Raw genomic sequence first — 16537 nt, 5'->3', positions numbered from 1 at the left:
TTACAGCCGGCCCCATCTTTTGAAATATCGGCGATATTTTCAATCGTCCGAAGCCCGATTCACATCCTTAATGCTGGCTGTAAGATGGGAATATTAATTGTAAAAGGGGATACTGGCAGGGAAAGAAAGAGCTATGGGAGAGGGGGAAGAGAAGGCAAGAGAGGTGGGAAAGTAGCAGAGAGAGCTGAAAGAAGGGCTATGGGCAGAGAGAAAGGGAAAAGTAGATACAAGCTGGGAGAGCAGAGTATGATTTTACGTGAGAGTGGAGTAACTTTCTGTGTTCGAGGTTTGATTTGGGCCAGCACTGATGGTTATCTATATGGAAAGGATTCATGGAGGAGAGAGGCTGACCCTTTCCCTGAGCAATCAAAGAAAAGTGGTCTATCCCTACTATCCCTGTACGGGTCCACTTTGCCATCTCCATGACCCACAATTTTGATCCCACGAAATAAACTTCAGGGCCTGTCCTCCTTCAAACATTTCAAACACCTTCTTCATTTTATGTATCTTGGAGGTAGGGCTACATATAAAATTCAAAGTATTGCCCACGCAGGAGGGGGAGAATTAAGAGTGCAGAAGGAGCAAGAAAGGGAAGAGGAAAACATGGGGAGATGAGGAAGACATTAGGAGAATGAGAAAAAAGGGAGGTTGAGTAAGAGAGTGGTGGGAACAGGTGAAGGTAGAGGAAGAGGCTCTGGTGTGGATGGGCTGTTGTGGGGGGAAAGGTTCAAGAGGGAGGAGACTAGTGGGGATGGGCTGGAGTTGGGGAGAAGAATGATGGTGGGATTTTTCAGTCTTCCCTAGCTTTTGTTTTGACCACATGAGTCTTCCCCATGTTCTCATTACCTGCTCTTCTTTGGACATTTAAGGCCAGTCAGTCGCACTCACAATCCACTATTTTCTTTTTTCTCCTTTTTTGTGGAAGGCGCTATAATTTGGGTTTAATTCAGCACATCCAATCATTTTCAAAAGTTGGTTCCTATAGTGTCATCTTTTTGAACAAAGTTTAATCGAAGGCCTGTCTAATGATTGACCTTCCATCTATCAAAATGGTAAAAAATGCATACAGAAATGATCTGACCACAGAACCTGTTTAATCTGAATATTTCTAATTTCAGCTATCCCTCTTTCCACTTTTGGGAAGAAAATCAATTTAAGCCCGTGCCCTGAACTCGTGATTAAGTTGTATACATTCTAAGGAATGTAATGCTGTCCAGAACTCATCTGCTGCTTTGGACAGAGCCATATCAACTTCTATGTGAAATTATCTCATAGTAAACATGTTCTGGGTTTCTAAAAGGTTGCTCCAATAAGTTGTGCCGTATCTGCCAAATAATCTACCTGATTCATGGTATCCTACACACGCGATACTTTCTCCCCAACCTTCCTTAGGGAACCTTTGGTTTCCCTAATTAAAAGGAGTATGCCAATTGATTGGGGAGGTTCTGTGTAGAAAATAGTGAGAAAGGTTTAGATTTTGCTCCCCCATTTGGGAACAGCAGATGGTGTCACCTAGCTGTTTATCACTGCAGAGCACCATCTGTCCTTGTGGATTTTTAGTTACAGTTTCAAGCTGACAGGAGCTCTCTGACTCCTGCTTGCTATTTTTACCTTTAGTTATGGGAAAGGAGTAAGGAAGTCTTCCCATTTAGGGGTCAGTCTCCCATTGACTTGTCTATCCAGCCTTTAAGCTTGCTCTGGACTCTTTTAAGCCAATTTTGAGAATTCCTTGTCAGAGCCGGTCCGCCTTGTTGCAGAGGATTGAGGCATATTCAAGGCTGGATTTGGGGAAGGAAGACCTGCAGTGTGCTATCTGATACAGAGGAAGTATATTTTGAAGTAACTGTCCTTTTGCACTTTCTCCTCTGTTTGGAGACAAGGAAGTTTTCTTCCACCCTTCCTGCTTCTTGTTTGATTTTTCCCTTTTTGGGTTCAAAAACTATTTTTGTTCCACTTGGAGCTGATGGCCCTTGGTACCCAGGACTCAATAACCAAACCATGGAGTGAAAACATGCCATACTGGGTCAGACCAAGAGTCCATCAAGCCCAGTATCATCTCTATCAGTGGCCAATCCAAGTCATAAGTACCTGGCAAGTACACAAACATTATGTAGATCCCATGCTATGAATTCCGGCAATAAGCAATGGCTGTTCCCTATTGATTAATAGCAGTTTATGAACTTCTCCTCCAGGAACTTATCCAAATATTTTTTAAACCCAGCTACACTAGTTGCCTTAACCACATCCTCTGGCAATGAATCCCAGAGCTTAATATGCATTGAGTGAAAAAGAATTTTCTCTAACTTGTTTTAAATATGCTACTTGCTAACTTCATGGAGTGCCCCCTAGTCCTTGTATTATCTGAAAAAGTAAATAACCAATTTACATTAGCCTATTCAAGTCCTTTCATGATTTTGTAGATCTCTATCATATCCCCCTTAGCCATCTCTTCACCAGACTGAACAACCCTAACCTCTTTAGACTTTCCTCATCAGGGAACCATTACAAGCCCTTTATCATTTTGGTCATCCTCCTCTGTACTTTCTCTACTGCAACTATATCTTTTTAGAGATGCAGTGACCAAAATTGCACAGTATTCAAGGTGTGGACTAACCACTGTGTGAAACAGAGGCATTATGACATCCTCCGTATTATTTTCCATTCCCTTCCTAATAATTCCTAACAATCTGTTTACTTTTTTTACCACTAAAGCACACCGAGCCAATGATTTCAATGTAATATCAACTATGATGCCCAGATCTTTTTCCTGGATGGTAACTCCTAAAATGGAACCTAACATTGTGTAACTATAGCATGGGTTATTTTTCCCTATATGCATCACCTTGCATTTGTCCACATTATATTTCATCTGCCATATGGATGCCCAATCTTCCAGTCTTGCTACTTCCTCCTGCAATTTATCACCATCTGCTTATGATTTAACTACTCTGAATAATTTTGTGTCATCAGCAAATTTAATCACTGATCGTACCTCTTTCCAGATCATTTATAAATATATTAAAAAAGCACCAGACCAATTACAGATCCCTGCGGCACCTCACTATTTACCTTTTCCCCCTGTGAAAACAGACCATTTAATCCTACTCTTTGTTTCCTGTCTTTTAACCAGTTTGTAATCCACAAAAAGGCTCCAGAGGTGATCCAATCCCATGACTTTTTAGGGTTTTTTGAAGCCTTTCATGAAGGACTTTGTCAAATGCCATCTGAAAATCTAAATACACCACATCTACCAGTTCATCTTTATCCATATGCTTCAAAAAATATAGCAAATTTGTGAGGCAAGACTTCCCTTTGGTAAATCCATGCTGGCTGTGTCCCATTAAATCATGTCTATCTATATGTTCTATGATCTTATTCTTTATAATAGTTTTCACGATTTTTCTTGGCATTGAATTCAGACTTACCGGTCTATATTTTCTTGGATCATCTCTGGAGCCTTTTTTATATTTTGGGGTTACATTGGCCACCTTCCAGTTTGCATGTACAATGGATGATTTTAATGATAGGTTACAAATTACTTGTAATAGGTCTGACATTTCATTTTTTAGTTCCTTCAGTATCCTAGGATGAACACCATCTGGTCCAGGTGATTAGTTACTTTTCAGTTTGTCAATCTGGCCTATTACATTTTCTAGGTTCACCGTGATTTTGGTCAATTTATCTAAATTGTTACCTTTGAAATACCGTCTTTGAAATGGCTATCACCCCAATATCCTCCTCAGTAAACACTGAAGCAAAGAATTAATTTAGTTTTTTTGTGATGTCCTTATCTTCCCTAAGAATGGAGTCTTTCATTCTGAAAGAAACCAAAGTATGGAGGAATTCATCTGGAGGAGGGGATCCCATCAAAGCACACTAAAGGATGGAGATTAAAGGATACAAAGTAAAGGTATCAAGAACTTTGTTGCTGCTATTAACTAAAGGGAGAGTAAGATGCCCACCAGTTGCTGCACAAGGAGTTAAAGTGTTCTAGAGGAGTTAGGAAAAGAAAAAATCTTGGACTCAGTTCAGATAAATTATTGAGACTGTAATCCTAACCAACTTCTGTTGGAAGAGACAAGGAGGCTATTTGGATTTTGAAGGACGATTGAACTAAATTCAATATGATAATCTTGGAGAATTTGGAGTAATTGGGAAGAAGAAGGGCTTCAGTGTAAATTAAGTGCTTCCAGAAAAAAAGTAGAGACTACTAAGGAAGTGGAGTCATAAGTCTATTAAATCTTTCAGCTGTCTTATTATTTATTGACTTGAACCAAGAAAAAAATTGAATCTGTAAATATTATTCAGTCATCTATTCAACTATCCGTAAAGAAGTTGGAAACCACCATTCTTCTCGTGTGTCTTTACTGGATGCAGAGCCAGTATTAATTATCAGTGCTCTGTACAGAGGTTGGAGAAAAGATTGGTCTTGCAGAAAGCAGGATATAAGGACTATTGCCATTCTTTGTGGCCTTGGGCAAGTCACTTCACCTTCCATTGCCTCAGGTATAAACTTAGATTGTACGTCCTCTGGGGATAGTACCAGAATGTAATCTGCTTTGAAGTCCTTAATAAGCAGAATATGAATAAAAAGAAAAAATTGCTCATCCTGTAACTCAGAACGTAAAGCTATCTGGTGGTGTGAAGGAGAGATAGTGAGGGAGTATTGTGCGGAAAGGGACTGTCTCTTTTCTTTTTCCTAGGTGCTCCTGGATGCAAGGGCTTACACTTCAGTAACATACATTCTGTCCCAACTGGTTATCTAATAACTTCGACCCCGTGTCTTCCTCATCCCAGCAATCTCCTCACTCCTCCCTTCCTTCATCGCATCACTCTCCACTCACATCTCATGATATTCCTCCCCTCTTAATTCTGGGCTAAATTATGATTTTTAATTGCAAATCAGTAACATATTAAATAAGATACACTCTGTTCCAACCGAAAGCCAGTGCTGACCTGGAAGTCACAGTCTGACCAATCAGAGCAAATAACACAGTGGTGCGGGTGGATCTAAGGCAGATTCAGGATGTTGTGATTACTATGCTGGAAAATATCCAGCATAAAGTGACTGGAAAACTCCCTGGTAAAGTCTCTGTGTTGGGAGGACTGAGAAAATTAGTTCAACACTAGCTGTTCTTTGCTATCCACAAATAGTAGCAACCTGTAGCATGCTGTATCCCAACTTCCCCATGCACTGTGTAAGTAGAGATGTGAATCGTGTCCTCGATCGTCTTAACGATCGATTTCGGCTGGGAGGGGAAGGGAATTGTATCGTCGCCGTTTGGGTGTTTAGAGTATCGTGAAAATCGTTAAAATCGTGAACCGGCACACTAAAACACCCTAAAACCCACCCCCGACCCTTTAAATTAAATCCCCCACCCTCCTGAACCCCCCCCAAATGCCTTAAATTACCTGGGGGTCCAGCGGCGGTCCGTAGCTAAATCGGGGGAAGGGGGAGGGCAGGAAAACCGGCACACTAAAACACCCTAAAACCCACCCCCGACCCTTTAAATTAAATCCCCCACCCTCCCGAACCCCCCTCCCAAATGCCTTAAATTACCTGGGGGTCCAGCGGCGGTCCGGAACGGCCTCCTGCAATTGAATCGTGTTGTCTTCAGCCGGCGCCATTCTGCGCCGCCATTTTGCAAAATGGCGGCGCAAAATGGCGGCGGCCATAGACCAACACGATTCGACTGCAGGAGGTCGTTCCGGACCCCCGCTGGACTTTTGGCAAGTCTTGTGGGGGTCAGGAGGCCCCCCCAAGCTGGCCAAAAGTCCCTGGGGGTCCAGCGGGGGTCCGGAAGCGATCTCCTGCCGCGAATCGTTTTCCGTACGGAAAATGGCGCCGGCAGGAGATCGACTGCAGGAGGTCGTTCAGCGGGGGTTCCGGACCCCCGCTGAACGACCTCCTGCAGTCGATCTCCTGCCGGCGCCATTTACCGTACGGAAAACGATTCGCGGCAGGAGATCGCTCCCGGACCCCCGCTGGACCCCCAGGGACTTTTGGCCAGCTTGGGGGGGCCTCCTGACCCCCACAAGACTTGCCAAAAGTCCAGCGGGGGTCAGGAACGACCTCCTGCAGTCGAATCGTGTTGGTCTATGGCCGCCGCCATTTTGCGCCGCCATTTTGCAAAATGGCGGCGCAGAATGGCGCCGGCTGAAGACAACACGATTCAATTGCAGGAGGCCGTTCCGGACCGCCGCTGGACCCCCAGGTAATTAAGGCATTTGGGAGGGGGGTTCGGGAGGGTGGGGGATTTAATTTAAAGGGTCGGGGGTGGGTTTTAGGGTGTTTTAGTGTGCCGGTTTTCCTGCCCTCCCCCTTCCCCCGATTTACGATTTTTTGACGATAAATCAGGGGAATTGGTATTGTATCGTGGCCCTAACGATTTTTGACGATTTAAAATATATCGGACGATATTTTAAATCGTCAAAAAACGATTCACATCCCTATAAGACTGTAGTGCACTGCACCCTCACAACACCACTCATTGCACCATACTGTAAAATATACTGCACAGAGAGGTAATTTTATAACTTGCCATATTGTGGTAAAGTCTGTGTGTAAATTGTACATCAAGACTTTTTTGAAGATGCATGCAAGCTCACTTTGAAAATTTTCAGAGAAGCAGCCAGGTAGACGCTGAGATTCACTCCCGTAATGTTAGCCCTCCTCTTCGGAGGGGAAACGTGACCACTTACACCGATGCACATACCTTTTGCAATCAAAACATATGTGCATAAGTGCTGAATTTGCCCTCAATCCAGCCCCATGAATGCCTCTGCTCAGTATGTACATATGAAACCAGGTTATGTACTGTAAATACTCTTACATGCACAGAGTCCTGGCTGATTTTGTAACAGTCATTTGCATGCATAAAGCCAAAATGTCTTTATATAATTTTTATGCTGATCCCATAGAAGGTATCTCCAGCCATCCTTCCCAAATCTCCACTAGAACTGATTTACATCATAGGCTCTACTCCACTTGTTCAGATCCCAGAAAAAAAAGTAGCAGAACACTGTTCTAGGTCACACCCCAGGAAAAAGACACAAAATGGAGTTGAATTTGTGAAAAATACCATAGTAGTTAGGGTTGAAACACTGAATACTAGCATTACTGCTCACAAGTTTCAAACCTGTACTAATTCAACCCCTTTGTCTGTCTGTTCTATGTCCCACAGTGGCCGCTTCAAGATCACACTCTCCTCTCCTGTTCCCTGAAGGGGAGAGGGCAAAATAACAGAGGTAGAGTGACTACTCTGCTCTGTCTGCTTCAGGCTCATCTCCTTCTTCCTTGCAGGCTGCCTGGAGGAAAGGGTGTACAGCAGAACATACCTACTGCTCTTCCTCTAAGTTCTGAAAAGTAGTAGAACTGCATTCCAGGACATTCCTCCACAAATCAAGCCCTGAATTTTTTAGATGACATAACTTCTTCTACAGCTGCCTAGATTGTGACATATTTTAATACATGGTGCCTTCACTATTTTATTTATAGCACCAATAGTTTTATATACTGCACCTTCATATACTCATGGCACCAAATTGTGCAGCTCACTAATTAGTTATTCTAGAATATCATAATTGAAACCCACTTTCCAAGGGAGAGAAGGTAAAGAGCATGCTACCATTTAAGTGAACTGCAGCAGAGAAAAAGAGTTCAATGTAGCTATGTAACATGAGCTGCCAGCCCAGGAAACCCAGAATGAGACTGAAAAAGTTGCAGACCCCTTATTATGAAGTTGCTTAAATGACCATTGAATAGATGAGTCAGAGACTCAGGTAGGGGATTTGCATGTCACAGCCCCCTGGACTACTATTGGTAACTTACAGTGAAATATCACTTTAAATCACAGGAAAGCAAAGTCCTAAATTACAGAACTATGACTGGAAAAGTCCTACATTGGAGAACTCTGAATGAGAGAGGGATTTGTGAGAAAAATTTACTGAAAAACAGTCCTAGGTAGCAAACAGATTCTCACCCTGACTAACAAGGGGAGTCAGAGCCTTGGGTACCCAGTTCTCAGACAACAACAAAAAAAAGGCCAGGCAGGATGGAAGCGTGTGCACATATTCTCTTTCCATGGTCCTGCCTGGGTCTTGGCCTTTTGGATGAAAGAAGATGATCCTGGGTAACAGCAAATGACTAGCCATGAGCTTAGCGGAGCTAAAATCACCGAAACCTGAGACTGCAGATGGCCTAAATCACTGAAGCCATGAGCCAAGTGGAGCTGTAAACCCAAGCCAGGGAAAATCTTCCTACCAAGGGAGAACTAAAGGTCAGCGACAGATCCGGAGGCAGATCTAGCAGTCCCCCCAGAGGAAGGGGAGCCCAGCAGCAAATCAAGAGGTGACCCTGGGTACCCCTTGAGCAAGGGGACCACAGCAGCAGATTGAGCGGTCCCCCCGGAGGGTGTAGACCCCAGCAACAGATTGAGTGGTCCCCTATGAGGTAGGGGACGAGGTGCCAGGTTGGAAGGTGATCAAGGATCCATCCTGAGGAAGGGGACCCCAGCAGCAGATTGGGAGATGACCCTGGGTCCCCCTTGAGCATAGGGATCCCAGTGGCAGATTGAATGGTGCCCCAGGAGGGTGTGGACCCCAATGGCAGATCGAGTGGTCCTCTAAGAGGATGTAGACCCGATTGGCAGATCGAGCGGTCCCCCAAGAGGATGTGGACCCCATTGGCAGATCAAGCAGTCCCCCAGGAAGAAGATGACCCCCAGCGGCAGGTGCAGAGGTGCAGTTGGGTTCCCCAGGAGGGCAATGACCCCAGCAGCATTCCAGGAGGCCTGGTTTTTGGCCTCTGTTGCAAACAGGATGCTGGGCTTGATGGACCCTTCGTCTGTCCCAGCATGGCAATTTCTTATGTTCTTATGTTGTGTCCCCCAGGAGGGTGTGGACACCAGCAATAGACTGGGAGGTGGAGTCAGGTTTCCAGGAGGGCATGGACCCCAGCATTGACATGGACCTTTCAGCAGAGCAGAAGCAGCACCAAGGAGATGGCAGTGGTTTAGATACTATGGACCCCCCAGGCCAACACTGCCCACTAGCCCAGTTGCATCTTTTCACATGGGTGAGACGGGATAAAAGGGGGAGGGTAATAATAACACTTGATTAAGCGGGAACTCAAGAGATTCCTTTTATATGGTGGTATACTGTGGGGCCAACAACCCAAAATTGCTAGATATTAAATTTTCTTAATACCTTGTAAAAATGTATCTAATTATGTGGCCTGAGACTAATAACCATGAGCAGATAAGTGTGCTGTTTGACATCCTATTAGCGATGTACAGAGTCATGTAGAAATGTATATGCTTGTATAGTCTAATAATCTTGTATATATTTGTACATACTGCTGCCAGCCTTGTTCACAGTCCCTATTTTCCTGGGGTGAAGGGAGGGAAATCCCACTCACTAACACCTTCTTCCCCAAGTAGAGGTACCAGAGACCAAGAACATGAAGACCAATGGAGTCTTCCCTTGGGTGGGCTCCCACCAGGTTGGCCTCAGACCTAGGAATGCCCCAGAAGGTAAGCAGTGAAGGGGGAGTTACATAATATACTGTGCTTTCTGTGGTCCATTTACTGTACTATACCATAACACACTACTCATTGCAGTTCAGTGCACCTCAACTGCTTCACTCACTATGTCATACTGAAATATACTGCACATTTACTAATTCAGTGCATTGTACTATAATATACTGCAACCTATCAGCAAGGTAATACACTGCATCATTTTTAGACTACTGGCCACTCTATGAACTGGCCCCTCACATGCTTTCCTAGTTATTTAGAGGTAGATATTCAAAAGCCATTTAGACAGATAACTTGAAGTTATCCAACTAAAAGACAAGTTTTGGTATATTCAGTCTCTTATCTGGCTAGTTTTAGCCGAATAAGTTCTGGGAGCATAACTGGGAAGAGTTATTTATTCAGATAATTTAGATGGATAAGTAGCAATATTCAGACTTATTCGGCTATGATATCCAACTAACTTTAGATTTGTTATTAAGCAGGTCTATAATTAGCCGTTTATCTTATCTGGCTAATTTTAAACCTATCTGGGTATATTCAGCAGCACAGCCGCACCACTGAATATCCCAGCTAAGTTAGCCAGATAAGTCTTATCCGGCTAACTTACTTAGCTGTCTATGTCTGAATATTGATCTCTTAGCTGTAGACGATCAAATTAGTCTATAAGCACATTATAATATAAGAACATGCCATACTGGGTCAGACCTTTGGTCCATCAAGCCCAGCATTCTCTTTCCAACAGTGGCCAATCCAGGTCACAAGTACCTGGCAAGTTTAACTCTCTTCCAACTGGCTAACAGGTGAGAAAGCTAAGTGAATATGATGAAATGCTTGTGTTTTAGGTGCTCATTGGGATAAATAGAACCGTTTTGAGGTCCTGAATGCATTTCTTCTACATGGAGACAAATTTGGAGTGACAAACAGTGCTTTGTTTTTGCATAGCAAAGCTGTCAGACAGGTAGCTGAAGAAGGATGAATGTGATGGTGTCCCTTTAACTTACCTCTTGTACTATATACCCAGGGCACTGGGTAGCTACAAACATGGTTCTGCAAATGCAGCACTACACCCAACAACTACCCTGTACTGAAGTTAATGACAATGCTCTTGTGTTATACCTGCCGAACTCTTTTCTTGGAACTTCCCACTCGAAAGATGCCCACGGTATGGAGACCTGAAATGTAAATGCAGATGTGACTGAGTGATACTTCTGCCAGCAATGGAAATGCTGCAGAATGTGAGGTAGCACCTCTCATATCTCTGTTCCCTTGCACTCCATATGTTTACTCTATCTATATTTTCCTTTCCCTCTCTGTTTCTCTACCCTAGCTCACGCATGCTTTTGCATCTTTCTGCTTCATCTCCTCACATTGTTCCTTCATTTTTCAGATGTCTCCCTTTGTGTTACCCACCTACCCCCCAAATATGTCTGTGTAAATACGTGTTACTTATTTTCCTTACCGTAAGTCTCCATGTGCTGGCAGCACCTCTCCAGGACACGTGGCACCTGCCTGTAGATGGGGTTCAGACTTAACTTCTTGTTTCTCTCCATCAGTCTCCGACTCTCCAGCTCGTTGGGATGAGAAAGCTGCAGCGCCTCCAGCAGGCGGGAATTATTATCATCCAAATCAGTAATGGAGTCCACAGACAGCGCCCCCTAGAGGAAGCAAGATAGCACATATTGTTCGCAAAGCCTCCTCAGTATTACAGTTGGGATATTCCCTATCTTCTGCACAGCACATACTGCATACGAAGCAGTTCTGTGCCCTGAATATACCATATATTCAATCAAAAAAATTAAAAAAAAGACTGACATCACAAATAAGATGCATGTGTAACAGTGAAATGTGGATTATTTTTTGTTTTTAAATTTCAGGCATCAGAGGACTAGAATTCCCTTGTGCCTCTTAACTCTCCCTCTACTTTTTATTCTCTCCTCATGCCTTTCCCCAAAGCACTCCCCTTGTTATTGTCGATCTTTTCCTGTTCATTAATCCCTCCAAGTTTCCATATAGCTCTTCTCTCCCTATTGATGCCTGTGACTTTTATCCCTATGTACACCTAACATTAGTCCTCTTCCTCCTGTTTCTCTTCCAGGGCATCCCTTCCCCTGTATATATCTCTCTTGTGTCCCTAATGCTTCTCACACCAGTTTTTAGAAGACTATAACCCCAGACTGTACTAGATGAAGGAAGAGTCTGCTACAAGGATTTCCCAAATATGACCTGGTGGGTACTTCCAAGTGACCTAAATTGGCAACTGTTGGGGACAGCATGTTTGATTCAATATACTGTTAGTCTGGAACAGCATGGCACTTCATGTGTTCTTAGCGAAACAGAAGGGAAAAATAGGAGACCTGGAGAAGGCTAGGGTTTTATTATTTGTATTTTTAAATTACTTATTTTTTCTTGTATTTTTGTTTTGTGACATAGTAGGTCAAAGGCTATCGGTGCCATTTTGAATACTGGCAGCCGACAGCCGGAGTGCAGGAGGTCGCTCCCGGACCCCCGCTGGACCACCAGGGAGTTTTGGTAAGTCTTGGGGGGGGGTCAGGAGGGTGAGGGGGTTGTTTAAATTGGCTCCTTTAGGCAGCCGAATAATTCGGCGAAGATTCATTGTATTCGTGGGGAATCGCAATACGTTTCACTTCCCCATGAATACAATGAATATGGCCCTATACGTTGCGGATTCCCAATTCGTAGGGAACGAATGCACACCCCTACGGAGCATTGACTTTCAAGGTCATGCTGAAGACAGTCTCTATGCAACAGGTGTTTTGCTGAGTCTGGACTTCTGACGCGGGTTCAGTCTTGATTTCTGAAGAGTCACAGGGGCTACCGGTGCCATTGGTCAGCCCCTGTCACATGATAGGAGCACAAGATGGCGCCAATGGCCATGTGACAGGGGCTGACCAATGGCATGAGAGGTCTAGAACGGGTAGATGTGAATCTGTTTTTTACTCTTTCGGATAATAGAAAGACTAGGGGGCACTCCATGAAGTAAGCATGTGGCACATTTAAAACTAATCAGAGAAAGTTCTTTTTCACTCAACGTACAATTAAACTCTGGAATTTGTTGCCAGAAGATGTGGTTAGTGCAGTTAGTATAGCTGGGTTTAAAAAAGGATTGGATAAGTTCTTGGAGGAGAAGTCCATTACTTGCTATTAATTAAGTTGACTTAGAAAATAGCCACTGCTATTACTAGCAACGGTAACATGGAATAGACTTAGTTTTTGGGTACTTGCCAGGTTCTTATGGCCTGGATTGGCCACTGTTGGAAACAAGATGCTGGGCTTGATGGACCCTTGGTCTGACCCAGTATGGCATGTTCTTATGTTCTTATGTCCAGACTTAAGCAGTTTATGAGTTAATAATTCCACCTTGTATCAGACATGCCATGTCACAAGCAGCCAATGCAGCTCATAAAGGTTGCTGAATGTCAATAAAATATCTAACTAGTCACAGAAAGTCTTTAGCTATGGCATTTAACATCACATAGCCACCTAACTCACCCAGAGCCCTTGCTAGATGGGAGATTTTATAAATGGAATAAATAAATAAATAAATACATAAATAGACTAACAGATACATTTTAAAAGGAACGCACTTGTGCCCATAAACACAAGCAAAAATACACCTCATTTTACAACTTACGCACATGGCATTTAAAATACTGTTGCCATGTGTATTAAGAGAGAGCTTCTGTAAAGGGTCAGTCTGACACTCTATGTACCACTCTAGAGGGGCACTTTGAATCAGGGTGGGTTTTTGGCAGATGGGTAGGGGTTAGGAGGGGTGTTGTTACAAACACATTCAGAGGTATTCATAAAGAATTATAGCCCTTATTAGAGATGAAAAGGAGTAGATTTGTACAATGCAGCTAGCACTACAGTGTAGAAAGCAACTCCTCTTGTTGGACTTTTCATCACTTATAAGGTCTATAATTCTTTACTGATTCAATTTTACTATGAATTCTTCTGAAAGTGTTTGTAACAACACCCCACCCCCCTCAAACCCTACCCATCTCCCAAAAAACCACCCCAATTCAAAGTGCCCCTCTAGAGTGGTACCTATATATAGAGTGTCAAACTGACTCTATATAGAGGCGCTCTCTTTCTCTCTCTCTGCTGGCTCCTGGTTTTTCTGCATGAAAAGTTACTGCATATGTGCAGCAGGAAAGCGACATAATCAGGCACATATGGCATACCACAGTACACATACTATAAAGAATACTGAAATAAACATTCTCCCATTCTGTCATTATGTTTAATTCAGAAGAGTCTTCAGTAAACTATTTATTTTTGGAGCACAGTTCAAGTCTGTAGAGTGGTTTGTTTGTGAGGAGTGTTTTTAGCCTGGTACTGGTCCTGCAGGTTATCCTATTCCCACCTCAATGCCCCAGAGATTTCATTCCCCGTCTCGGGATAGTAATTACAATGCTTCCCGAGGCTGGGAAGTTGACCCCAGATGTACAAAAACTATACAATAAATTTGACATACTAAAACAGCACTTTAACTCAAACAGCAAAAATCCTACCTAACAAAAGGCAGCACTGCAAATATTATATTTGGCCCTTGAACACCAATACACTTCCTATAGGGAAAACAGAATAAATTAGACTGCTACAGATACAGCTCCCTGCACTAAAACTAAACAAGTAAAATACCTCACCTCTGTCACACATGTGGCCATCACCTAATGCAGAATTAGGGACCAACAATTAGAAATAGAAAAATGTAGATGTGAAGAGGCTATGCCAGCCACTAACATTGCTCCCAAGTATTTTTCTAGAAAGGGGCAGTAGAGGGGTTTTTGATATCTTGGATTCCTCCACTTGCTATAACCCCACCTTTACTGGGGGAGGCTTGTGTGGGATATAAATATCCCCATGAGCATGCTTAGTTTTCAGGGGGTTAGAGCTGATGAGAAGAAAAGAAGCTAAAGATTCCCCCAGGATCTCAAGTTAGATTTTTAGAACAGAGAGAGGATTTTTTTATGCAGACTGGTTCAGCCTAGATGAAAGGATGTCCTTTGAGGATCCTGAATTCAGATAGATCTTTTTGCTTAAGCTCAAGGAGAAGCAAGAGTGAGAAGAAGTGTCATTGGCTTATACTAGAGACATCAAGAGCAAGGATGAGAAGAAGTGTTGTGGACTCTTATACTAGAGACATCAAGAGACCTGATTTTTTTTCTAAAGTGTGGGATTACATTTTAAGAGTTTTGAACTAGTTGGATTTTTTTTTTAATTTTATTTTTATGCAATTTAAAAAATAAAGATACAAGAATTCCTTGTACAAAAATATGGAGTATACAAAAATAGAAAGACAAAGTATATTAAACATATTACTTAACAAAGAAAAAAAAGAGAAAAATACCCCACATATTGTAATAGGAAAAGGGAGGGAGACAAGGGCAAAAATAAGCAAATATAAGACCATGAAATAAAAGAAAAAGAATGCTGAGTAGAGATACATCAGTTACATTAATAAGCCGGAATATGTAAATGACTATTGAGGGGGTGAATCTAGAAATGCCTGAAGTTGGAATGGTTCAAAAAAGATATAATTAGCGTTAGAGTATCTAAAAGAACATTTGCAAGGATAACATAAGACAAATTGACCTCCCTTGGAAAGTAACTCAAAATATAAAGAAAGGAATTTCTTTTGGTGAAGTTGGGTAACCCTGGTTAGATCAGGGTATATCCATAACAAGGAAATACAAAATAACAAAGAACGATTACGAAAACATAAAACGTTATTGCAATCAGAGGAAAATATGAATGTCACTAGCAAAGTTCTCTATTGATTGAGAACTTTCAAGAAAATTTGTTAAATCCAAAGAAACATCTAATGGCAGATTATCTCTAGGAACTTCTTCAGCTTCAACTTGAGGTAAATATTGGGATAGATTTTATAAATGTACGCGCGGGCGTACTTTAGTTCGTGCACCAGGCGTGAACAAAAGTACGCTGGATTTTATAAGATACGCGCGTAGCCGTGCATATCTTATAAACTCCGGGGTCAGCGCGCACAAGGGGGTGCACATTTGTGCAACCTGTGCGCGCCGAGCCCAGCGCGTGCTGCCTGTTCCCTCCAAGGCCGCTCCGAAATCGGAGCGGCCTCGGAGGGAACTTTCCTTCCGCCTCCCCTCACCTTCCCCTCCCTTCCCCTCCCTTCCCCTACCTAACCCACCTCCCCGGCCCTATCTTAACCCCCCCTACCTCTGTTGGCAGATTTACGCCTGCAGAAAGCAGGCGTAAATCTGCGCACGCCAGCGGGCTGTTGGCGCGCCATCACCTGACCCGGGGGCTGGTCCGGAGGCCTCGACCACGCCCCCGGACCGGCGCCACGCCCCCGGGCCTGCCCCCGAAACGCCGTGTCACTCGCGGCCCGCCCCTGAAATGCCACGGCACTCGCAGCACGCCCCCCCGACACGCCCCTCCATGCAAGCCCCGGGACTTACGCGCGTCCTGGGGCTTGCGTGCGCCGCCGAGCCTATGCAAAATAGGCTCAGCACGCGCAGGGGTGGTTTGGGGTAGGTTTTCGGGGGGTACACGCGTACCCCTTTGAAAATCTACCCCAATATGTTTTAGGGAGGACTTTTGGCTGGAGAACCTCTCATTGGAGAGGAAGGCTGAAAGAGACGAGTCTGAGGCTCCTTTTGATACCGCGGAGCGTTAATATCAGGACCGACCCGAAGCCATGCCCCTTTAGTTATGTCATCAAGCGGGGCCAGAACGCTGAAATAAATTTGGCCTAGGTGTGGCCCTGTGACTGGAGGCCTTTTGGCTGGAGAACTTCTCATTGGAGAGGAAAGACAGAAAAGGACAGAGTCTGAGGCTTCTTTTGACACCCTGGAGCAGTAACATCGGGACTGACCCGAAGCCCCGCCCCTTTAGTGACGTCATCAAGTGGGGCCGGAACGCTGAAATAAATTCAGCCCAGATGCGGTCCTGTGACTGGAGGCCTTTTGCCTGGAAAACCTCTCATTGGAGAGTAA

General features: G+C 43.7%; 1 protein-coding gene across 2 annotated transcripts in view; it reads right to left on the bottom strand.

Moving 5' to 3' along the window:
- The window catches only part of LOC115094260 (rho GTPase-activating protein 6-like), a 340951-nt gene that overhangs the window by 144030 nt on the left and 180384 nt on the right, over positions 1-16537 (bottom strand). For both annotated transcript variants that reach the window (XM_029607121.1, XM_029607122.1), the window contains exons 5-6: positions 10999-11194; positions 10656-10711 (exon numbers count right to left, since the gene is read on the bottom strand). In XM_029607121.1, coding sequence (XP_029462981.1) covers positions 10656-10711; positions 10999-11194 — 252 coding nt within the window. The remainder of the gene's footprint in view (positions 1-10655; positions 10712-10998; positions 11195-16537) is intronic.

Source organism: Rhinatrema bivittatum, chromosome 6 (assembly GCF_901001135.1).
Source record: "Rhinatrema bivittatum chromosome 6, aRhiBiv1.1, whole genome shotgun sequence".
Classification (NCBI taxonomy): domain Eukaryota; kingdom Metazoa; phylum Chordata; class Amphibia; order Gymnophiona; family Rhinatrematidae; genus Rhinatrema; species Rhinatrema bivittatum.
This window is presented reverse-complemented; position numbering and strand designations above follow the sequence as displayed.